Source organism: Microcebus murinus, chromosome 20, assembly GCF_040939455.1.
Source record: "Microcebus murinus isolate Inina chromosome 20, M.murinus_Inina_mat1.0, whole genome shotgun sequence".
Lineage (NCBI taxonomy): Eukaryota > Metazoa > Chordata > Mammalia > Primates > Cheirogaleidae > Microcebus > Microcebus murinus.
This window is the reverse complement of record NC_134123.1, coordinates 14,816,870-14,841,743: the sequence shown is the minus strand read 5'-3', so window position 1 is coordinate 14,841,743 and position 24,874 is coordinate 14,816,870. Positions and strand designations below refer to the sequence as shown.

At 35.7% G+C, this 24,874-nt stretch overlaps 1 protein-coding gene across 2 annotated transcripts in view; it reads left to right on the top strand.

The window, feature by feature from the left end:
- Positions 1–24,874, top strand: part of CDH8 (cadherin 8) — a 359,018-nt gene that overhangs the window by 207,719 nt on the left and 126,425 nt on the right. For both annotated transcript variants that reach the window (XM_012781565.2, XM_012781533.2), the window contains exon 8: positions 8,472–8,608. In XM_012781565.2, the coding sequence (XP_012637019.1) occupies positions 8,472–8,608 (137 nt within the window). The remainder of the gene's footprint in view (positions 1–8,471; positions 8,609–24,874) is intronic.

The window sequence follows — 24,874 nt, the reverse complement described above, 5'->3', positions numbered from 1 at the left end:
ACAATTGAATCTAGAATGCATTATCTCATTTGGGCTGCACCTTAACCTTTTAAGGTAGGCAATCTTGTTCTCACTTTTTAAATGACATAATTGAGGTTCAGATCTATAAATTGGCTTAGCAGAGAAGTTAGAAATAGAAGAGCTATTCCCTGGAAAAAAAATCATCAGATGTTTCACAAATATTGTAGTGGAAGGAATGCAGATAAGAATAACTTCTCTAGTTATGCACTTATCTGATTATTATGATAATAGGTATGGCTGCTTGTGTACACTCCAGACTTAACCTGAAGTTTACTTTTGTTGTATTGGAGGCATGGGAAGTAAAAACAGAAAACTCCTTGACATTGGAAACTTGGTTCTGAAAACCCTGAAAATGTTCTTGAAATTGTCACAGACTGATGTTATTTATCACAAACAAGAAAAAGTAATTGAGCAAGAGATGGGGGCTCTGTGTGGTATGTGGCACTGAGCATGGGGTGAGGAAAAGGAGGTAGCGGTATCTTAAATATATATATTAGCAACAAGAATCTAATATAAATCTTACACACACACACACACACACACACACATACACACAGAGGAGGTGGGATTTTTGTGCCAAAGATTGGTATGAAATGAATGTAGTTAGGCTGTGTTAATTGAGAAAACATATTACTTAGGTAAATGCTATTTTTTTTTAATCTAAAGTAGCAGCAAACCAGTAGTGTGCTATTTCCCAACAACATAATATTCAGTTGGCCATTTTGACCTATTCTCAGCCACTGCACCAGTGGTATTTTCTTAAATTTACATCTGATCTCTGCAAGCTACTCTGAATTGAATAAACCAGTGACATTAGCTTGTGTCAGTGGTCAGAGAGCTGTGTGTTAAATTACTATCTTTGAACAAGGTGCTAAGCAACCATGTAGAAATTTTCTTATGTTTGTATCATTAATTCCACAAAAGTAAAATGACGGATTCCTTAGCATTTACTTCTAAAAAATATTACTGTAGTTCAGAGCAACAGTAGTATTAAAACTAATCAGGATATTTGTTGGATTAAAAATGAGAATGTTTAAATAGTGCTTCTGCTTCTGTGAATATTGGTTATCAAGGAAGAGGCAGTTTCTAAAACCTATCTATTGCACTAGAAAGAGGCTGTCTGTTTTCAAAACTTCCATCATTAGAATTGACATTAACATGACCCAAAGAGCTCATTTTCTCACAAGCCACTTCCTGCTGTGTTAATGAGAAGTTTCTTCTTACTGTGGCAGGAAGATGACTCTCCAATGTGCATACTATTCTTCTCAAAACAAGGTCTTTTCTCTAATACATCTCAAGTAATTCTGCAAAGGAACAGCAAATCCAATACGTGCACATTTCTCAAGGAGTTAGAATGGAGACTTCAATACTAAACTTAAGAATATTAAGCTTTTTAAAATATGTTAGAAGGCATTTCACATTTCGATATGAAAAGAAAGACCCAAATTAATTCTTTTTTTTCTTCTTTGTCTTTTTTCTCCCATCTATTCCTTTTCTCACAGCACCAAGTTTCACACATAATTATAAACCATGCACAATAAATGTTTGCACATCCTTCTAATAAGCAGTTATTGAGTAACTGCCGTGCAAAATTCCAACATATGTGATGTTATATGAACCAACCATTCTTTGTGCTTAAAGAGCAAAAGTCGGGTAAATATTTGTAGAATAATAGCAGAGGAAATTCTTAAGAAAAGGACAATCAGTAAAGCCCGGGGCTAGTTGTAAAAGCCTCCTGTGGGTGAACTGTGAACTAGAAAACCCAATATAACTTCTCATCACTTTAGCTCGGAGCCAATGCTCTATGGAGCTACCCATAGCAGCAGATATTTTGAAATTGGTAAACACTGGTATAAACACCACAAAGAGTTCGGGAATAGTTTTCAAGTGTCACTTGGGAAATTATGTCTTTCCCAAAGCTACTAATGGATGTGAATGGCAGTTCTTATTTATAACTCTCTATTTCTGGATTTTCATCTCCATAGTCAATCTGAGCCTGAAGATATCTTTTACAGATTGAAGAATTGGCTCATCATTTTTATTTATTTATCTTTGTATCTAATGTGTGTCATTTATCAACTCATTTACTACAAAGCACCACTCTGTGAAGTAGATATTTTCTATTTATAAATGAAAATCTGAGATTAAGAATAGGTACATAGTTTCAATGAGATTCCCCCAAATCAGACTCTACTGAAGAGGACTTTCTGGTTTCTCAGGTGGTGTTCATTTTGCCTCACCTGCTGCTATTCAGAAGAGCACTAGGAATCCTAGGAAAGCAAAGTGGTGTAAGACTGTACTTCTCAGATATCTACTTTAAATCATGACATCCTGAGAATTTACGTGAGACAAATACATTGTATGTGAAAATTTAAGTTATTACTCCAGGTTTATTATGTTTAATCTGCTCTGGTTTTTGTTTGAAATATTTTTCTGTGAATTGGCTTAAGAAAAGAGCTTATATCAGAGTTTTGTAATTATGTATTTTCCTTTATTGCTACTGTTGTAGCTGTTTCACATAATGGAATGAGTAGGAGGAGAGGGATGAATTAAGATGATGGTGTAGATGATGGAAGCTTTGAGGACCAGAATAAAACAAGCTGAATCTTTGCAGCTAGAGATGGAGTTGTCATAGCTATGATAAGGGGATGGGGGTGGGGTGGGTGGAGCCAACATCTTCTGAGCATATTCCAAAAATGGAATATTTTTTTAATGTGCTTAATCTTATAACTAAGTTTAAAAAGCTCATATAATACTTAATTTGAATACAAAAGTCAACCTGTCCAATAAACCTTTGAAATCTACAATGGTCAGTTCATGGATAGAGACGTTGGTCAGAAAAGTTGGTGGAAAAATAAACACCTAAAATTGTACTGGAAATATAGGTGTCCACCCCCACTTGTTCTCCCAGTTTTATTTTTCATCACTCAAATGGACATCTGTGTGCTTGCTTCCACTGACGTGAAAACCCAGATGAACTTATTTAAGGACAGAGAAGCAAAGGGTGAAAGGAGAGCTGGCTTGGTTCTGAGAAGGGTTCAAGAATAATCAATAGAAACATTTTCATTGGTTCTCAATAAGTATTGCTAACATTAAAGATTTTTTAAATGTGTATTTCCTGATCATTTTTTGGTCTCAAGCACTTTAATAAGTGCTTTGTATACATTACCTCATTTAAGCCTCACAAATCATGTTATAATTCCTAGTTTTATAGATTGGGGAACAGTAATAACATGACTAACTCACATATATGTTGGTGATGAAGCCAAAATGTGAACTTAGGCCACTGGATAGGGGACTCATGTTCTTTATGAGGAAATTATGATTATGTGAGAAGGCCTATGGCCAAGGACTCTTCTGACAGCCTAGGAACACATAGCCAGAAAACCAGGTCCTGTTCTCATACAACAGTGCAGAGTTTGTCAGGAAATGAAGGTGAATTAAAAGTTCATCCAGAGGTCTATAAAGAAGATGGGAGATGGAAGTTTTTATTCCCTGGCTTTCAGGAGAGGAATGAATTCTTATCAATTTATTCAATAAATCATCTTTTATTTGTTATACTCTGTTTCTTAGTCCATTTGGGCTGCTATGCAATATACCATAGAATAAATGGCTTACAAAGGATACAAATATACTTCTTGAAGTTTTGAAGGTTGGGAAGTCCAAGATCAACATGCCAGTGTGGTCAGGCTCTGGTAAGGGCCCTCTTTCAGGTAGAAGACTATCAACTTCTTATTGTGTCCTCAAATGGTTGAAGGGGACTTGCTAGCTCTCTGAGGTCTCTTTCATAAGGGAACTAATCCCATTTATGAGGGCAGCACCCTCATGTCCTGATAAAACTCCCACAGGCTCCACCTTCTAATGCTGTCACCTTGTGAGTTGAGATTTCAGCATGTGAATTTTAAAGGGGAGAAATTCAAGTATTTAAATAATAGAACTCTGTGTCCTAGTATTCAGTTCAGAAAATTGAATGCATGTGTAAACATTCAAGGGCGCCACTGCCATACAAATGGTATAAGAGGCCTTGGCACCGGGTGATACAGAGTGATCACACAGATATACTGGTGAAGTGTCCCAGATGTATCATCTCATTGATCCTCAAAACAATCCTGTTGATCAGATACTGTCACTATCCCCATTTTATGCATGAATAAAGTAAGCTTTTTTTGTGCTTGGTTTACACATGGACTTCAGGATGAATCATACATTAGTATTCCTAAAATGTCCTAGTCTCTAGGAGTTTTCTTTTTCTTTTATTTATTATGTAAGAAACCAAGGGAAGAAGGATGGAAGAAGGAAAAGGCAACTAGCACTGTGCTTGGTACAATTTTGGTGTTTAATGCATGCTTGTTGACCATAATGTTGAGTCAGAAGTTTTGCGTTGTTTAGCCATTCTTGGGAGCTGTTATCATACAGTCTACTAAGAAAGAAAATGTGTGAAATTTCTATAGAGGCAGCAAGGAGCTTTTCAAAATAGTTGAAGTAGACTTTAAACTGAATTTTAAAGTAAGTTATTTCTTTCCCATCAAGTTCCTTCCATTGTGTAATCTTGTAATATTATGACATTCTTACCTCTGATCTTACTAAAGGGCTGTATTTATAGCCTGCTTTATAAATTCTTATGACTCACCCCGTAAAGTCTGTCATGAACTGGAACTTTAAAAAATGAGAAAATTATCCATGCCTTTGTTAGAGTTGTGGAAGATAAATAACACCCAAATGTTTTGTTTTTAGTTTTCTGCCATTTATAAATTATTTGGGAAGAGGCATTCTCCATTGCCCTCTAAATAGAGGAGTTTATTAAGGTTTCATTTAAGGAGAGATGAGAATGATGATGATGATGAAGAAGAACCTATCTTTAATACCTACTGTGTGTCAGAGGCTGATGATTTATGCTTTATTTTTAATCTTCACAACCATTCCTAGGATATGAATACTTCATATTTCACCAGCAAAGAAATCAAAGCTCAGTGAATTTACTAATTATTCCAGAAACAACAAAATGTAAAATAACAGAGATATAACTTGCTCCAAATTTGACATCTGCATGACACACATTTGAATAAGAGATTAAACAAACAGCATTTTTTTAAATGCCAACTTTCATATATCCTAGTCATTGTTCTTACTGCTTCATCTAGGCTAGAAGTTCTAGGCAATTACTGAACAGCAACCAAACAGCCATGGAGTGTGTTTCTGATTTGGGATTCATGAGTATAAGTGATTAAACTGATTCTTGTTTACTGTGACCTCTGGGAAATTGATTGATGCATGCATGTGAGAAATATCAGCAGTGAGATAATAAAATTACCAGAATCAGATATGCCTAAAAATTTATTTATGAATATGATGCAGAAAGTGATAATTAATCCTCTAGATATTTCTTAGCTCTTTTAAGAGTCAGAGTGTACACAATATCTGAAGCAAAACACATGTCTGTTCAGTTATTTTACAGTTAAAGTTGGAATATCATTGGTCTAATCAACCATCATTGTTCCCCCAGAAAATAGCTTTTGGTATTTCTGTAATACAACAGATTCAGATACTTTACAGTAAACATTTCCACATGCTCAGGATTTTGTTGAGAGTGTTGTTAATCCATATCTGCCTCTGAGTTCTTAAATCTTTTCTGAATTTCACCAAGCATGCTGGGAGTGGGGATGGAGGTGCTTTGTAAATGTCTGGTTCATAGATAGAAATCAGTGTCCTAGCTTTATTTGTAGCTAGGTCATTACTGAATCAGGAGCTATAATTTCATTTTACATGCTTTTTTAAAAGAATTTATCAGCAAACCATTGTCAATAATTAAGTATTTTTAAATATTATTCCAAAGTCTTTAAGTATGGTTGTCTTTAGTGGGGAGGATTTAACAGAAATGCCTCTTTGCAATGCCCTTTGAATTCAGTATAAAGGATATGCATACTATGTCTAATGAAAAAGAAATAGCTAAAAGGAGGGAGGAATTATCTATATGTATATCTATCTATACCCACCTATCTACCTAGTTAACTAGAAGCTATCTAAATAGCTCTCTGTATGGTTATCTTCATAGGTATAGATAAAAATGGGTAGATGCATGTCCATTCATATACATATGTAATGTTTGTAATGAAATCTAAAATATTGACAATATAAATGAATAGACAGAAGATTATGGAGAGCCTATTTTTCTCTTGTATTACAGTCTTATTCTTGATTATATAATAAATGTTTATAAAGAATATGTGTAAAAAATATGCCCAGCACCAACTAGCCATGGACCATGTTCCAGATTTGAGGTTAATGAGTATCAGCAAATAGAGAGATTTCATATGCACTTCCTAGGAGATCACCTCAACCATGAAAGCCTTCATCTGTTCTTTCTCCTGGACTGGAATTGCACACACCCTTCTTTGGGCCCTCATTCTATCCTCTTTTAGTATAATTCACTACTTAGTTATGGACCAATCTTTTTAAGTTTGCCTTGTATTCCTCAAGACATAAACTTTATTGGATACACCATTCCATAGCCAGGAAACAAATTTTGGTATATAAAAAATATACTATTAAATGTCACGAAAAAATAATTTCTATATTACCTTGACACTTAATGTTCCTGAGAAAAGTCATTTTCTCAAGATACTAAACATCTTATTGTCTTATCTGAAAGATTTTTTCTCAGTGGAGGAACTACTAACATGTTCATTTGAAATTCTTTTTTTCTTGTTTTTACATAGCATTTATGTATTTGTTTATTATTTATTATTATTTGTTTATTTATTATTTCCACATATTATGGGGTTACAAATGTTTATGTTACCTATATTGCCTTTGTTCCACCCAAGTCAGAGCTGCAAGTGTGTCCATCCCCAAATGGTGCACACCACACTCATTAGGTGTGACTATACCCATCCCTTCCTCCCTGCCACCTGCTTGACACCCAATGAATGTTACTACTACATAAGTGTTGATCAATTAATATCCATTTGATGGCGAGTGCATGTGGTGCTTGTTTTTCCATTCTTGGGATACTTCACTTAGTAGAATGGGCTCCAGCTCTATCCAGGATAATACAAGAGGTACTTGATCACCATTGTTTTTTTGTGGCTGAGTAGAACTCAACGATATACATATACCATATTTTATTAATCCACTCATGTATTCATGGGCACCTGGGTTGTTTCCATATTTTTGCAATTGTGAATTGTGCTGCTATAAACATTCGATTTCAGATGTCTTTTTTATAGAATTTTTTTTTCCTTTGGGTAGATACCCAGCAGTGGGATTGCTGGATCAAATGATAGTCCTACTTGTAGCTTTTTGAGATATCTCCATATTACTTTCAATAGAGGTTGTACTAGTTTGCAGTCCCACCAGCAGTGTATGTGTGTTCCTATCTCTCTGCATCTATGCCAATATTTGCTGTTTGGGGGCTTTTTGATAAAAGTCATTCTCATTGGAGTTAAGTGATATCTCCTTATGGTTTTGATTTACATTTTCCTAATGATTAGAGATATTGAGTATTTTTTCATATATTTGCTGCCCATTAATTAGTCTATCTTCTTTTGGAAAAGTTTCTGTTCATGGCCTTTGTCCAGTTTTTAATGGAGTTGTTTGATTTTTTTTCTCGATGATTTTCCTGAGTTCTACATAGATTCTTATTATCAGCCCTTTATCAGATGTGTAGCATGTGGATATTTTCTCTCATTCTATAGGCTGTCTGTTTGCTCTCATGATAGTTTCCTTGGCTGTGCAGAAGCTTTTTAATTTGATCATGTCCCGTTATTTTTTTTGTTGTTGTTACAGTAATTGCCTTTGGGGTCTTCTTCATTTAAAATTCTTAATTTAGTAGGATGTGTTGTAAATAAGTTAAAATATCTATTCTAATTTATTAAGAAAACATTTCCTATCAACCATCATCTGATGTCTATGGATTGAGACTAATAGAAAACCTGAATACATACTCAACATGAAAATAAAATAAACTACCACCACCACCAAAATGAAACTCTGTAAATGCATTACAGTCAAATAAAGGTTTATCACAACATACATTTTTTCTTGAATTGGCCTAAATAACATGTTGCCTACCACCATCCTCCTTTGGACTTGAGTCTATTGTTTTATATGATACTTTGTGGTAACTGCTAATTATCATAAGCTGCCTAATGAATCTGATGGATTGTCCAATTAACTCTTCATCAGCATCCACTTTTGAAGATGATACCGATTGAAGTGGATGACAGTTTATGACCTACATGTTGCACATGTAGCTAATTGCTCCTTGGACAATAATTATTAAGTTTCTTGTGCCTCATTGAGTCATTTTGTTTTACAAATTGCTATGCCACTGAGTTTTCCAATTCATTTGACTTCACAGCTATGGCTCTCCCAGGATTATTGAAGATCTGTTGTGGAAAGTATAGATCATATCAACATTGAAGTAGATTACAGATGTATCTGTTTTGTAGGTTTTCCATCGACCGGCACACTGACCTGGAGAGGCAATTCAACATTAATGCAGATGATGGGAAGATAACACTGGCAACACCACTTGACAGAGAATTAAGCATGTGGCACAACATAACAATCATTGCTACCGAAATTAGTAAGTGCTTGGGTTTGTTCATTTCTTCCTTGTGTGACTGTGTTCAATTTATGTCTATTGATCACATGATAAGTGGTCTCTGTTTCTGTTAGGTATTTTGGCATTGGAACTTATTATATCTTTCCTAAGAAGCCTTTGCATGCATCATCTCAACATGAAATAACTTACTCTATGGTAAATTAATGAAATTTTACAAGATATGTGAGAAGCAAACATTCTTATATACTGATATTCTTATACCTTATATCCACTATTCAGCCATTAAAAACAGTCTTTTATATTTTAAAATGAGGAGAAACTATTTAGTATAAAAGGGTAAATAAAAATGCAAAAATTTAAGAACTATACATTATAATTTAAATAAGCATACACACACACATATATAGTACAGTATAAACAATATGGAAATAATTGCTCACATATTTATACACTATACACATACACATGCAAAAAATATAGAAGGAAAATTCATGTTATCAATATGTGAATTGGGAGGTGAGATTATAGATAATTTTTTGTTTTGTTTTTTAGGGTTTAATGTATTTTACACGGTAATCATGTACTATTTAAAATTTTATCTTTAATACAAAATCAAAATAATTTTTACATAAATTACATGTAATAATTTAAGCTGTATTTTATAGGGAAGGAAAATCTCAGGTTGTTAAAATAACATATTAGTCGTTCCATTAATTTTTAATGAGCATGGCTTCTCTGCACTTAATGAAACTACTATGGAGTCTATAAAGAATGTGTCTGGCTATAGATGGTGCTATATTATCTTTGACAGCTTATACTCTGTCTCACCAATTTTTATTATATAAAAACAAGGAAAAGGAATATGATGTTCATTTTGTTTCCAAGAAAAATATATTTTGCATATTATCTGAATATCTTCTTTTTGTAAAGGACCTGATGAGGTCTTCAAAGTTGTACATAAATTCAAGGGAGATGATAAATTCTCCGAGAGTCAGAGTAAAAGGAATATAAATTAGAAAATAGAAACCAATGTTCAGAAAGACTCCTGGGCAACATACCATATACAGGAATATAGATGGTAATTGTAGGATATATGCCCTAAAATTCATTCAATTTTCTGTGGCAGCTAATGTAAAAACAGGGGAAACATCTCTGTGAAAAATGACTAATTTGTTTGTATAAAGAAGAGTAATACAGGCATTCAGGAGGGACACAGTTTTTCTTTGTTCTGAGATGTGAGGAAAATGTCCTCTATGGAGCCTAATAAAAAGAACATTTGTGTGAAAAAGTGAAGATTCAAGACTGAAAAATGTCTGTTTCTTACAGCAACCTTGAGTGCAGCAAAGAACATGTAGTCTAGTTGATATGTAGTTTCAACCCTACCAAGCTCTTATTCTGGACAGAGATAGAGCCTTGGAAACTTTGGTGTTTTTCCTGGTTTAAGAGTACTATTTTCTTCCCAAGTGTGTTACTTTGACAATAATTTCCCTTTGTAACATTAAGAGAAAAAAAAGCAAAGAAAGCATACCATTTGGTGGTTTTGGTTTATTAGAAGTGTTAACCCCATTTAGAAGGGTATAGACACAAAATTTTTATAATTTACCAATTTGAAGCCTCATTATCACCTTAAGCCTCTGAGAAAAACTGTTTCTATTTAGATGGGTTGAAGGCTTTATAAAAGGCTTACCATTCTCTTTAACATATGCAGGCAGCAATTACTTTTTTAAAAAGAATTTTCTCATATATTGAATACAACCTATTTAAACTTACTTTTAATCGGTGCCACTTTTATTTTCCTTATGAGATGGATACCTTTCCTTAAATATTCACCAAGGTTGTCCCAATTATAAGCAATCATTTACTCAGATTCTAAGGAGCAAAAAGATATGAATGTGCAGAACCAATGTGTAGGGAATATTTCAGGACAATCTGGAAATAAAAAACTTCATTTGCAAGGAATCCCAGATGAGTAAGGAAGACAGATAACAAAAGCAAATACTGTAGGGCAATAAGATTTTAACTCCAGAATGACAACGCTGCCAAACCCAGTCAGGGAAGACATTTATTTGCCTGTTCATTCAATATGGTCAGTCTTTACTATTTGCCAAGCACGCATCAGATATAGCAGAGGGTACAATCAGCAAAAATCCTGCTCCTCTTCAAGTTTTATTTCCAGTGGCATCTGGAAGCACCTGCATATGAAAGGGGAAATAGGAATCTGTTGAGAGATCCCTAAAGAAAAACTCAAGAGATAAGGAAGAAGATGAGGAGTGTTGAGAATTCAAGCAGTTCCATGTTAGTGTTGTGAAAAAATTGTTACTATAAAACTCCTTCGATAAGTTTATGATTATATTAAAAATTATTTTAAAATAGTTATAAACAAAATAAACCCTTAATGTATATCAGTAAAATAACTAGTTAAAATTATTTCAAGTTATATTATTATTAATACAGTTAACTAAATTACAAAACATAACCAAACACACAAAAATCCACCAGATAAGGTTTTCTTAATGTTTTTGGAGAAATGACTCAAATATGTCCCAGATTCAGGTTTATAGTTGGCTCCACATAAAGAATGAATCGAGTATGCTTATGCTTATATCATGAGTCACAGCTTGTTTGTGAAACTTACAGAGTTTAAAACATATAAAACCCCCAAACTACATTATTCTGTTCAAATCAACGGGCATTGTCTCACCTTTCATTTTTGCTTTTGTCAGAGATTGAAAACTAAACCAACTACATAGGTGTATTTTGGTCAAGAAATAAGCTTAATTCAGATTAAACGTCTTAAGAAAGGTTTACCTATAAACTTAGCTACCAATCTGATATTAAAAGAAAACAACTGTATATAACTTTCTTAGAACCAATAAGACTAAGAATACAAAAGAAAACTTTATATTTGGACTGTAAAATAAAAGCTGGGGTGGGCATTAATCTGAAAACTTTAAATGTATTATTAAGCCATCTCTGTTCTAAATCATGAAAGAAAGTAGAAATAAAAAGATTACAGAGAAATTAAGAAAAATTGGAATTACTGTGAAAATAGCTTAGACACTTATTTTGATTTGGTTTATTTAGCCTATCATGCAATGTTTATCTTCCAAAGCCACAAACCATGTCTTGGGGGAAAATATTTTAGGAAAATTTATTATATATATCAAAGGTGAATATTTAAAACTATTCAGAATAATAGAACACCATAAGGGGAGGTTTTAATAGTAAGAAGGGAATAGTCATTCCAAGGAGAGCAATGTAAAATTACTCTCAGAATGCTGTATTGTTGGATGAAATATTTAAACAAATGAAATTAGGCTAAATTAGGATTTTAGGAAAATCCATCTGTTATCTCTTAAGGAGAAGGGAGATGTGCTGAGTGCTTCATTGTGTTTATTATCCAAGTATTTCAGTGGCGCTAGATCTATCCTGTTATCATGATCAATGGGCACATTTCATCATGTAAGCTAGCAGTTAGATGCCCATGTGCTAACAAGAGATCAAGTTTCTATAGCATATCTCTGCTAGTAGCAACCTCATCTCCTGAAACTATAGTGGATGGCTGTCATTTGCCATGATGGTGAAGATGTAAGGTAAATTTAGCTGACCAATTAACATAAACACTGAAAAAGTATTATGTAAGCCCCGTATGCCTTTAATTTTCACAACATTCTTTGAAAGTACGTACTATTCTACTGTGCATTTCTCAGACGAGGAAACTCAGGCAGAGGATAAGTCACTTGACAAGGTTTCATACAGAGCAAGGGATGTGGATGGAGGTATGGGATGAGACCCTGGTGTAACTGCAGAATATATGTTCTCACACACCTTGCACAGAAGCCTCACTTTGATCTTTTTTCCTCTTCATCTTCCTGCTCAATTTGAGCTTCTGATACTGCTGCATCATTTCCTAAAGTAAGTGAAGGAAGTCATTTTTCTGTGCAAAGCAGAAGGCTGGGGCAGGGACAGGGTGTGATGGAGGAAAGAACAAACATGCATCATTAGATCATTCTCATACTCTAACCTTTGTTCCTGAGGGTGGGGATATTGCCTAATGGACAAAGAAGACCTTTGCAACTTTTCAAGCTGGAATTCTATTCCCATTTTGTGGATTGGGAAACTGAGGAAAAGAGAACAGGGAACACAGCATAGTATATTTAGGGGACTGTGTTTTTCAATGAAAACCATTGATCAGAATCACCTAGACAATTGTTAAAAGAAAATAACCGAACAAAATATAGTGCTAGGTTTCGTCTAAGAACTACTAAATCATATTCTCAGGGGAGGGATTCAGGAATCCACCTTTCATGACTTCTTTGTCCTTCCTCCACCAAAAAAAAAATTGTACATTAAAAATTAAAATTGGTTACATTTTATATCTTTGCCTCTAGCTAGCAAGGGTTAGAGGTATGCCCTTCCCCTCCACAGTGGTAAATGTTTAAAAAACCCACAAAAACATTTATCGGGTGTTGGGCAGGTAGGAGGGGGGAGGTGGGGATGGGTATTTACATACACAGTGAGTGAGATGCATACCGTCTGGGGGATGGACACGCTTGAAGCTCTGACTCAAGGGGGGAGGGGAGGCAAGGGCAATGTATGCAACCTTAACGTTTGTACCCCCATAATATGCTGAAATAAAAAAATAATTAATTAATTAAAATTGCACATTTAAATGTACATTAAAATTTGACAGTACTGCAAAGGAAGGCAGAAAAAGGTAAGGTGTTTGTTTTTTGTTGTTGTTATTTCTTTTTTTGTTTTTCTTGTACTGATTATGTGAGATTTCACTGGCTGATATTTGAGCTAAGTTTGGCTTGTAGATGAGAGAAGAGGAGCAAAGAGCATAGCCATAGGAGGCATAAACGGTATTATGAGACAGGGAGAGAATCAATTTGCTTAGATCTAGAGGCATTGAATGCCAATTTCAAAGAGCATCCTTCACAGAGAACTTGATGGTGTGGAATAGAATGGCAAAACTCTCTGATGCTTTGTACCCAGGAACAGGCAATTGGCATTTACAGAAAACATGGTACTATTGGTTACCTGAAAGTATTTCAAAGCAGGAAGCATATAATTGCCCATTAAATTAATCTCTTTGTGTTAGTGATAATGCATTGCTCTGGCCCACTACAGTGGGCCGCACACAATATTGCAAATGAAGCTTTTCACTAATGATGTTTAAATCTCCCAGGGAAAACACGAGTTTTATAGCACTTAAGGAATGTTTCTTCCTGGCATGGGGCCCAGTTGCCAGAATAATTGCTATGTCCAACCCAGGCTACTTAGAAAAAATATATCTTTATAGGCAGATCATTGCTTAGAAGAATCTTGGGTTCTGGAGTTGGATGGAGTTCGAATGTTGGCCACATCTTGGCCGTATATCCTTGGGTACATTATTTTTCCTCTTTTACTCTCAGTTTCTTAATCTGGGAAATGGAAATAGCAATTATTCTTTAAACTCTTGGATGTAGTGAGAATTGAATAAAAAGTGATAGTACTGTACCTCTTAGCACAGAATCCATCTATAATCTTTAGAATGTGATGAATACATTGTGTATGTTCTTCTTATTAATTCTGCCCTTACCCTGGACTTTGAATAACTACTTAATTTAAAATTATTTACCTAGTTTGTATCATCTGTTACCCCTTCCTCTACCCGCAACAAAATTATCACTAGGTGCAGTCATGTTGCTGCATTGCATAGCCAATATGTTCATGCACTGACCTTCCTCTTGCCCTTGGTTGAGGCATGGTAGGTTGACCATGGTAGGTAGGCTAAGGATTGGACTTCAAAATGAATCAGGCACCTGCTTGGGCAGGCTTCAGATTTTATATCAAGTTCCTGCTCAAAATATTTCAATGTCTCTCTATTGCCTATGACATAATCAGAATTAGAGCTTCATTAAGATTAATGCCATTCTGTCATGTAGGGTGGAGTGGAAGTAGCTGGGGAGAGGCTAATGTCTAGTTTGATAACACTCACAGAAGGGAAAAGGTGATAAAAGCCTAGAGTGGGCAGTAAAATTCAGGTTCAGGAGTAGCACAAGGGCTCCCAAATGTCACAGAGAGTGTAGCAGTATGACTGATAAACCTGTCTGTGAATATAGTTACATATCAAATTTCTATCAAGATGCCCCCCTAAAATAAGCATGCAGGTACTGTAAGGGGTCTATGTTCTTAGTAAAGAGGGATGTAATGAAGGGAAGTAAAAAATAAAATATGGGAAAGTAAAAGGGAAGCTACAGGTTCCTGGGGAGGAAATCAGCTTTCAAAACACAATTCCCCATAGGGAAGAGTTGGAGTCATTGTCATTCCAAGTCCAAAGAGCTAACTGATGCAGGCCCCAGATGAATGTAATTCTATGTGTAGCCCATATTAGTTTTATTTTAATCCTCATGAATGTCCTGCTACTTCTGCCCTTTTTATATAGAACTGTTCCAATTATTTGCATATTGACTTGGGAATTTCTCCTGGATTTTTTCTTTGTTCTGAACCATTCTACCGATCTCCTACCACAACCTCTTCATCTTTCTCCCCTCATTTCTTCTAGTCTACTCAGAGGAAGCACGCATCCTGAGAATGGAGATATAGACTTTAACCAAGCACTCCTTAGGATGTCAGCATGATTAATAGCCCTTTAGTCCTAACCTAAAAAGGAGAGTAGGTAAGAGATTCCTATCCCTATGTCTTGCCCTGGTCTCTCTTTATAGATCACCTTCTCCAAAGCCTCAACAGTAACTCTTACTGTAGATAACTGTACACAAAGAGTAGAAAGAAGGTAAACATCAAACACAAATGTCAGCTGTTCAGGTGCAAGTTGCTGCAAACTAACCATTTGTAGCAAGTGGTCATCTTCAGCTTTGGAGCATCAGATAAAAGGAGGTAGGGAAGACCCTAGATATTTAACAGATTATAAAGATAGGATGATATTGGGTTGACTTGCCCTCAGACTTCGGTTTCTTCATAGGGATGGAGAAATCATAACGACTGGGGGAGAAAGTGCAGAGATATCAGTCTGGAAGTCAAAGGGAATTAGGTAGGGGTTAAGAGACCAGGCTTCTAAGTCCATTTTCTAGGATGAAATCATTTATTTTTCACTTATCCACACTCACTCTGTTAGTAAGTTACTTAACTTCTCTCTGTAGCTTAGTTTCCCCAACTGTAGAAATGGGCAATGTATTGGTACACCTTTAGAGGTATGATGAAGAATAAATATATTTAAGTGCTATCAACTTGCCTAACATAGAGTGAACTTCTGATAATAATATCAGATATTATTATATTAATTCTGATATTATTATATTAATTATAATATAAATTAAATTTTATCCTTATAATATAATTGAAGAGGATATGCCAAAAGGTGACCATTTTTGTCATCAAGCAAAATCACCCCACTTCTTCCTGAGAATCTCCAAAAATGTGAGTTTGCTCAGGACACATCACTTTGAGATTATTTGAGGGGCATAATTTTCCTCAGTGATGTATCCAGTAGAAAAGTCTTCCTGACCTTGTCAGTCCTAAGTATCATGGCCAGGTTGGCAATTTTAAAAGCTCCTTTCTCACTCAAAATCAAGTTTGTAAGTACTGCTATACCCATGTGTTCAGTAAGCAGTAGAGGTGATTAGTTAAGGACATAAATTATGAAGTCAAAGATCCTCGGCAAAAATGTTGGGTCCAACAATGCTAGGGATGAGACTTGAATAGGTTATATAATCTTTTTAAATCTCAATAGCTATATTTGAAGTTTGTTATGAGAGTTAAATGAGATACCACAGTACATAAAACAGAGCCCGGCATATAGTAAGTTCTCAATAATGATCTTTTCTTCTCTCTCTCCTGCTCTTCTCTCCTCCTATATATCTTCTTTCAGATGAAACCTGGTACCTGCTACCTTTCATATTCCTGGTCATCTCAGTCCTATATTTAAATATCCTATTTGTCATTTCCTCTCTTTTTCTCCAACCACTTGGACGTGGAGAGAAAGAGTACCAAAATAGTCATATAGACACTGATACATATTGGTTTATTTTTGCTGCATAATTTATTATGGCAAAATTTAGTTGCTTCAAATAATAAACACGTATTTCTCCTAGTTTTGTGGAACAGCTGGGTAGTTATTTTGGTCCAAACTGGTTTTGCTACTGTTTCTAGTCACCTGATGGGTTATCTGGGGCTGAATGGTCTATCTTGGCCTCCTGTGTATATATGGCAGGCTGGTTATTCCAGGGTGCCCTAGCTGACACTGTCTGTGCCCCACATTTTCTCTCATCTTCTAGTAGGCAAGCTCAGCTTCTGTTAGTGGTGCTCTCAAGGTTACAAGAAGTAGCAAAAGAACAAGTCTTTGTGAGCAGGCTCTTTTAAAGCCTTTATTTGCATCTAGCTTGCTAATATTTCATTGAACAAAACAAGTCACACTATTAAGAGTAGATTCAAGAGGGTAGAGAAATGTCACCTCTTGATGGGGGGAGTTGGAAACAACATGGCCATTTTTTTTTTCTTTTTTAATAATTTACTTCAGACTGGGATGCTGAATCTCAGCATGGGAACCAATGAGGGACACGGATCTGGAACTTGCTTTCCTTCCAGAATCTTCTTCTAAAGACAGTACATGCACATTCAAAATTCTTTGTTCCAATGCCTTACTTATTTGGCAGAAAGGGGATTAAATACAATATTTCTAATACTTGTCAATTGCTTAAATATGGATTCTTTAAAATCTCAGCTTAAATAGTAAATTGTCTTAACTCCTATTAAATCTATTAATGCTTTTATAATTTAAGAACAACTTCCACTATGTAAGCACTAATGTAAGCATTAGCCATTATTATTATTATTTTATTTTCCCCCTGACTGGATCATGTTCCTTTGCTTCAAGTTCTCACTTTGTAATAAGTGCTCTTTCCTTTCAAATATTTGGTCAAGGCTTATAATAGACACTTATTTGCTTGAAGTTCTGAAAATACATTTCTAAGGGAAGAAAGAGTTAAGGTCCCTACTCTCATGAAACATTCAGTTAATGTTTTATCCTGGGCGTTTGTCACAGTACTTGTGGCTCCCAGTCAGTAGTTCCTAAATGAATGAATGAATAAAGGAAATAATGAATTAGTAACATGAAGGAGTACCCTGATGAATTCTGACTCCAAATAGACACCATTAATTGGTTGATGGAAAGATATTTTGCTTTAACATACCCCACTCAGCTCTTTGTTAAATATTTTTGGATTTTTAAAAGTTATATTTTGCTGAGTGACTGAAGCTGAGACATAAAGGGCAGGAAGAACTGTGCTCTCCTTGTATGAAAATTGTGGAGCATTGACTGTGCTCGAAGGGAAAGATTTATACAGAATATTAATCAATCTTGGGAGTTAGGGACCATGAGATAGGTGTTGGCAGAGAGGAGCCTAAGGTCCCTGTCTCTTTCCCCAAGGAGCCAGGCTTCTGATCTAGGAACCTGGGTTTCTCTTCCTTTCTGAGAGCCTTGAGGCAAGCCCTGAATAATGCCAGCCCACACTTCATTACCCAACAAACCGTTTATCATTTAATCTGATCTGTATTGAGCAAGTGGAAGCAAGTTACAAAGCAGCAAAGCCACAAGAATGAAAATGCAGCACGTTTTCTGATTATAGGAATCCCTAATCCAAAGCTTAGAGACTAGGGCTAAAAATAGGCACTGATTCCATCTTTATCCGACACCGCACACCTGGCATTTCAGTGCTACTTCAGGTAGCCCTTTAGCCGGATGGTGGACATTTGCACTGTGATAATTTGGTTTTCATCTGATATGGGGTGGTGGGGTGTCAGTCGCTCTACTCCCATACTTATGGTGCTGATATTTCCTGGGCTCTGGAGCCTCCACAGGACAAGGACTCATCTCACATGTCATCCAGGATCAAAGGTTATGCTGTTTGTCACAGGATATTTCATGCTTGCTCTTTCCATGGCTGCCAATTCTATCCACCCAGGAATTCAAACCAGCTAAGAAAAAACGAAATTAATATCCTTTCAGCAGCAATGTTGGGCTAGGCACTGTGTTGATCCCTTGACAAGCCCTGCTTTATTTCTGCCACATAGAAATCATCATCTGTCAAATACTCTGAGATGTGGAACCATCTCCCCAAGGCCACAGAGCCAAAATCCATGGAGCAAGTCTCATCAAAACATGATACTTCCATCTTATCACATCTCTATCCTCCCCCTAAAGTTTCATAAACAAATAAACACATACCCAGAACAGATACGACTCAGCTCATTTCAGCAAGTTTTCCATGTGCACCAAATATGTGTTAGGAGTTGATCACTTGGAAAACAAGAAGACATGACCCCTTCCTCTTTAAGCCTTAAGAGTGAAAAAAAAAAAAAAAAGAACACAAAGAAGTACAGGCATATATTTGAAAATCTAGCATATCATTTACTAAAAATGCACATAGTGTGGAGCAAAGTGAGATTTCTCCTTTGGGCGAGAGAGGTAGTGTTCTCTGGGAATATTCTTTGTGGGAGGAATATTTTCACCAGGAGCATTAAGTACAGTAAGCTTTTGTCAGAGATGAGTTTGCTTATCTTCTGAAGAGGAGGCAAATCAGGAGCATGAAGTAGTCATGGCTGGAAAGCTAAGTGAAGCCTATGAAGTTAAGTGAAGTTACTGGTGCCTTTGGATGCCAGATCAAGGAAATTATCTTATTCCCTGTGTCAATGGGCCCCATAAAATGCATTGAAATATATATATATATATATGGCTCAGAATATTAGCATTCAAATTTAGGAGCAGAATAGGTTAGGGGTGGAGTAGAGAGACTACGAATAGAGAATGGGAAAGGAAAGAATATGACTATGATCCAGTGTTTCTTAAACTTTATGGTGCATCAGAATAACCTAGAGGTCTTGTTAAAACAGCTTTCTGGGCCAAGGATTTGTATTTCTAACATGTTTCAGTGTGAGGCAGACACTGCTGAGCCAAAGACCACACCTTGAGAACCATTGCTATAATCCGTGCAGTCTCAATCCAGAATAAAATTAAAGCTGAGTTAAAGATGGAGTTTGAATGGATAGAAATGGACATCCAGTCAAAACTAATGAGGTAAGAGAAGAAGCAAATTCTGCTGGAAATTGTAAGGCTTAGTGACCAGGAAAGAAAAACAAATAATTATACAACTGAAAATGTTGCTGCTTACTGTGTGCTAGGCAGTATTAGCTCCTTCTATGTCCTTTAGCATGTTTAATGGTCTTAATAACTCCCTGAGTCAGTACTATCAGTTCTTTCACCTAATAAAGATACAAACGTTCAAGCACACCGGATTTATATGGCTGAGTTTGGATGTGATGCCAGGTGTGTCCAACACTTCAGCCCAATTTCTGAATGTTTAGCATCATTCCTGTCCTCGTGATAGCACAGTTGCTATTGAAGAACATCATAAGTCACATTAACAAGTCATATTACAGAAAAGATGACCCGACACTTCCAAAGTGTAGGTGTCCACAGCTTTCCTTCAGCCAGCTCTGCATGAAAGAGTTTTGAGCACAATGGAATATTATTGGTTGGCTTTTATCCCCACTGAGGGATCTAAATGGGGTGATTAGTAATGGGGGGGGTCCAAATGGGAGTAATGAACTTAACATTTGCATCTGTGAACTCTGTTGCAGAGGAATATGGATTTTTAGGAACTTCTGTTTCCTAAATTTTAAAATAGATTAAAGTCCAGATGAGGAGCTTGTATTTGAATGTTTTTCCTTTCCTGCTGAGATAAGCCTGGAATGATGCTGTGGTCCACTCCACACTCCCTTTGCCGCAATTTAACAGTGAACACTTAACATTAGGCTGGAGAAGGGAGACAAGGAATAAAATTGGTAAATAACAAGTGTAGAGGGATAAAACTTTTGGCATTGCAGTCAAACAAATATGAATTCCAGTCTACTTTCCATCAACAATTACTAACTTGAACAAAAACAATTTCCTTGACTTATCTCATTTATTTTTTTATCAGTTAAAAAGAAATGATAAAAATCAAAAGCTATATCTCACTTGATCAATAGAGAATATATACATATATATGCATGTGTGTTTGTGTACATATATATGTCACTTGACATATAAAAATGTTTTCAATTATCAGGCACTGTTTTTAACAATGGTAATGACAAGTTCTCATCAGTCTGTTCTTTCAGGTCGACTATTCTGAGCTTGATGTTTAAAAGACACTGATTTTTAGAACCTTTCTGTTCTGGCTTTGTTTTTGCTTAGCAAAACAAATAAACAGCTCTAATGCACTGTAAAGAAAAAAATTGGTTAGGAAAAATTGTTCTTTTTTTTGTCTGGCTTTTAAATATGGCTTGTCATTAGATTGTGTGTGAGGCACAGTATCCAAATCTCTTTGCCGGTTCAGATTTGAGTATCTCTGGATATAAAAATACCCATACTGAGCCAGCATTTGATTTCCTGCTGAACTGTTTTTCACATTTCCAATATAATTATGTAGCAGTTACAAAGAAACAAAGACTGAACTCCGCAGAATACCATAGAAACCCACATTTGTTTACTTAAGAAATGATATAAAAAGCAGCTAAGACAGAAACTGATGTGTTGGGTGACTTCTTAGGGTAACTGATACATAAAATAATTCTTAAAATGTCTGGATATCCATTAGAAGTGATTGGTTAGATATGGATTTAAAAAGGCAATTATATATTCTACAAATGGCCCCTGGCAGATAAATAGGAGACCTTAGTGGAAATAAGGAATGCTAAATTTGATATCATTGTCTGAGTTTTGTTTTTTGAATGATTGCTTTTGTCCTCAGTAGTGTCCATCTTAAAGAATTTTAAGGTATAACGAACCAGTATGTAAGTGCATCAGATCATTGGGGAATGAATACACAAAACATGAGTGAGTTGAACGCAGTTTTGCTCAGCTCTCCTAGGCACTACAAACACAAGTTGTTGAAGACCTAGTTCTTGGCCTGGAGGTGGAGCTTCTGTAGTAGGGAAGACAATTTTTGGACCACAGTTAAATTGTCTAATTGAAAGAGACAGAAAACATCCAAACAACTTATATAAGAAAGAAATGTGTACCTTATGATGCATTCATTCTCCAGTGCCCTTTACAGTCAAGCCAGATGCTACTTTTTGACATGTGAAGAAGAAAAGCAAGAATGTTAGTGGCAAAGGGAATAGCCTGAGGCCACCCAGGAGGTTTTGGGAATTTTGTGATGAAAAGGTGGGACTTGTCAATCTTGGCCTATTTCATTCAGCCATTGTTAAGGCAGACTCTATTGCATGTGCATCTTATTGCCACATGGACCTTTGTGCTTTAGGAATAACTGGGAGACTACCAGGGAAGGCTCAGTATAAATGGATGTCCAAGGCTTATCTCTGGTCAAAGAAGGCCCCGAAAAGCTCACAGTTCTTTGGACTTCATAAGAATCATGATTTAGGGAAGTGGCATGAATGCAAAAAGAGCAGTAAATACTCTCACCTGTTGGCATGATCTCTATTGGCTCAAGGTCTAGATTTGAAAAATTGAACAATATCTGGTGTCACAATAGAGGGAAGAAAATAAACTAGCATTTGAGATGCTATTTTAGGCAAAATGCTGGTCATTGTGTACAGACACAACTTGTTTCATCCTCGTAACAACGTTGATATAGATGGAACCTGAACACTGTTATAGAAATGTGTGAAACTAACCTCAGGGAAGTCAGGAGGAATGGGAAAGGTCACAGATCTAATAAAGTTAGGTTGAATCCACTTGATTTGGTGTGAAAGCCTGAACTCTTTCTGCTCTTCGGTGCCACTACATGTGATAGATGGGCTACCATCCTTTGAAAATTATGCATCTCTCTACAAATTTCCAAGTGTACCATTAGTTTCCAGGACCCATGTTAAACACTATACATATAGGTGAAAAATCCAGGAATCACATTGCTTCCAGTTTACTTTGGGTGAGAGTCACTAAAACAAATAAATGACAGTCATATAAGATATCATTTTTATTTTACTCAGTCCAGTTTTGTGATGATGTTCAGCTCCCTATCACCTTCCCATGAATATGTTGGTCTTTCTTTTTAGTGTATGCACACCATAATTATTTTATGTGCTATAGGAGCATCTAATTTTAAAGGGCAAGGGTGTGTGTATGAGGAATCCATTTAGTAAATGTAGGTTCAATTCCTTGGTTTATTGTAACTGTAACTCTGGACATCATAATTCTCTTTAGTATGTGGGTGAATGAAACAGTTACTAGGTTTTCTTGCATCTTTATTTGATGAATTTTTAGTAGTTTCAGCATCACATGATAGTGAACAGCAGAGAATTAGAGGCAGAAAGATACAGGATTGTAAACCTGACTACAGTATCTGTAAGTCATGTGGTGTTAGGCAGAGTACTCATCTTTTTTAAGCCTCAATTGTATCATATGTTAAGGTATAGATAATAATGTATTTCTATATCTTTGTGTGATGCATCTGAGTGTCTATTCTTAAAAAAAATAATAATAAGAGTAGTTGAGTCTTTATTCTTTAAGACAGCAATATTCAAAGTGTGGCCCAGAGAACTTTTGAGTCATTGAGACATTTTTAAGGGTTCTTCAAGGCCAAAATATTTTATAATTACATGAAAATACTATTTTCCTTTTTCTGTCTCATGCTCTCACAAGTGAAAGTGGAGTTTTTCTAGAGGTTGTATGGTGTGTGTTTATATAATTGTTCAATGGCTAATGGAATGTGTGCTTATATATTCTTGTGTTTTGTGAAAAAGTTTTAAGTTCTAATATGGTAAATACTGAGAGGTATAACCCAATAACAAAAGCTTTAACGAGTAGAAGTTTTTGCCCTGGAACAAAATTGTTTGAGAACTGCTGCCTTGAGAAGGAATTTATTTTCTCAACTAGTTTGAGGTAGTTTGAGATATAGTAACAATAAATATTTTTTTACTATATCTTAGATATCACACTGATTAAAAAAACAATCACCTATAAATTTTAGGCTGGATACTGAAAAAAATTAATGCATATAATATCTTTAGTGGAATTCTTGGTATAGAGTATGTAGTAAGAATACAATAACTGTCAATCAATGTTAAGAGCAGGGTGAAAATGAAGATACTCCCAAAGAAAATAGGTAGATATTATAATTTATATTTTTAGGTCCTCACCAAATAAGGTTGCCTTCTCAAGAGACAAAATTGTTCCCAGGCAGGCTCAAGACTTGGCTACTGCTGAATGTTTTGGATTACTCTTTCAGAACAATTAAGAGTGTCACACAGATGGAGACCTGGGAGACCCTTCCAGGCACTGCCAGAGAGAGAGATGCTCTCATGTAAACATCAAACTCAAAGTAGTCTTCAGGGACCAGCCCTGCCTCTGGAAACCAGACAGGTTATCAGCATATAAGGCCACCAAGATTTAAATTGCACATATAACCTCCCATTATTTTAGCTCCATGTTTTTCAAGCTACTTTTTGGTGATATTTTCTGCAATTTTAGAAACAGCTGCAATAAAATATGCTGATTCAAACAGCAGTAATAATAACGACGACATTAGCTACCATTTCATCATTTCTTGAGCCAACTTTTCCCAGTGCTTGACACAAAACATTTTGAAGAGAGTTGCCCATGTACTTTACGGACTTCCCTGTGTTGTGGGGAATCATATTGTAAACATTGTTCAAAGGAGAAAATTAGGCAGCTATTGTCAATCTCTAATCTCTAAAGACTTTACAACAAATACTTGATGTAGCTAAGCTTTGACACCAGACCCTCTGCCTTACCAATATGCAACACTACAAAAGCCTTTGGCAGACCTTTTATTTTTCACTGTAAATTAACAATTTAGCTTTATTGTTCAGTGACTATCCTCTGAAATCTTGGCCAATGCATGTCTGTGCTGAAGCAACATTACTTTAGGAATGTGCTGACAGACTAAAGTTTCTGTTCCTGCCAAATTGAGGACAAAACCCTAAATCTCAGTGAACCTAGCAAGGTGAATGACGTTTTGAAAAATGTAGTAACCAAATTAAGGCCCTTGCCAGATAAGGATAATTTTGGCTTCCAAAATTTCTGCTAGTAACAGGAATTCCTTACATTTCAATTATGATACTTTGTAAATTGATTTTTTTATTCTTTACTACAATGAAGCCTCAGAACAACTATATAAAACGGACCACTGCTGGTATTACTGTTCTGCATTTTAGGCGAAGTAGCCAAAAGTCAGACAGATTAAGTTGTTCCCTCAAGATCATTCAGCTAGACACTGCAAAGACATTTATCAACCCTAAGGCTTCTCATGAATTCATAAT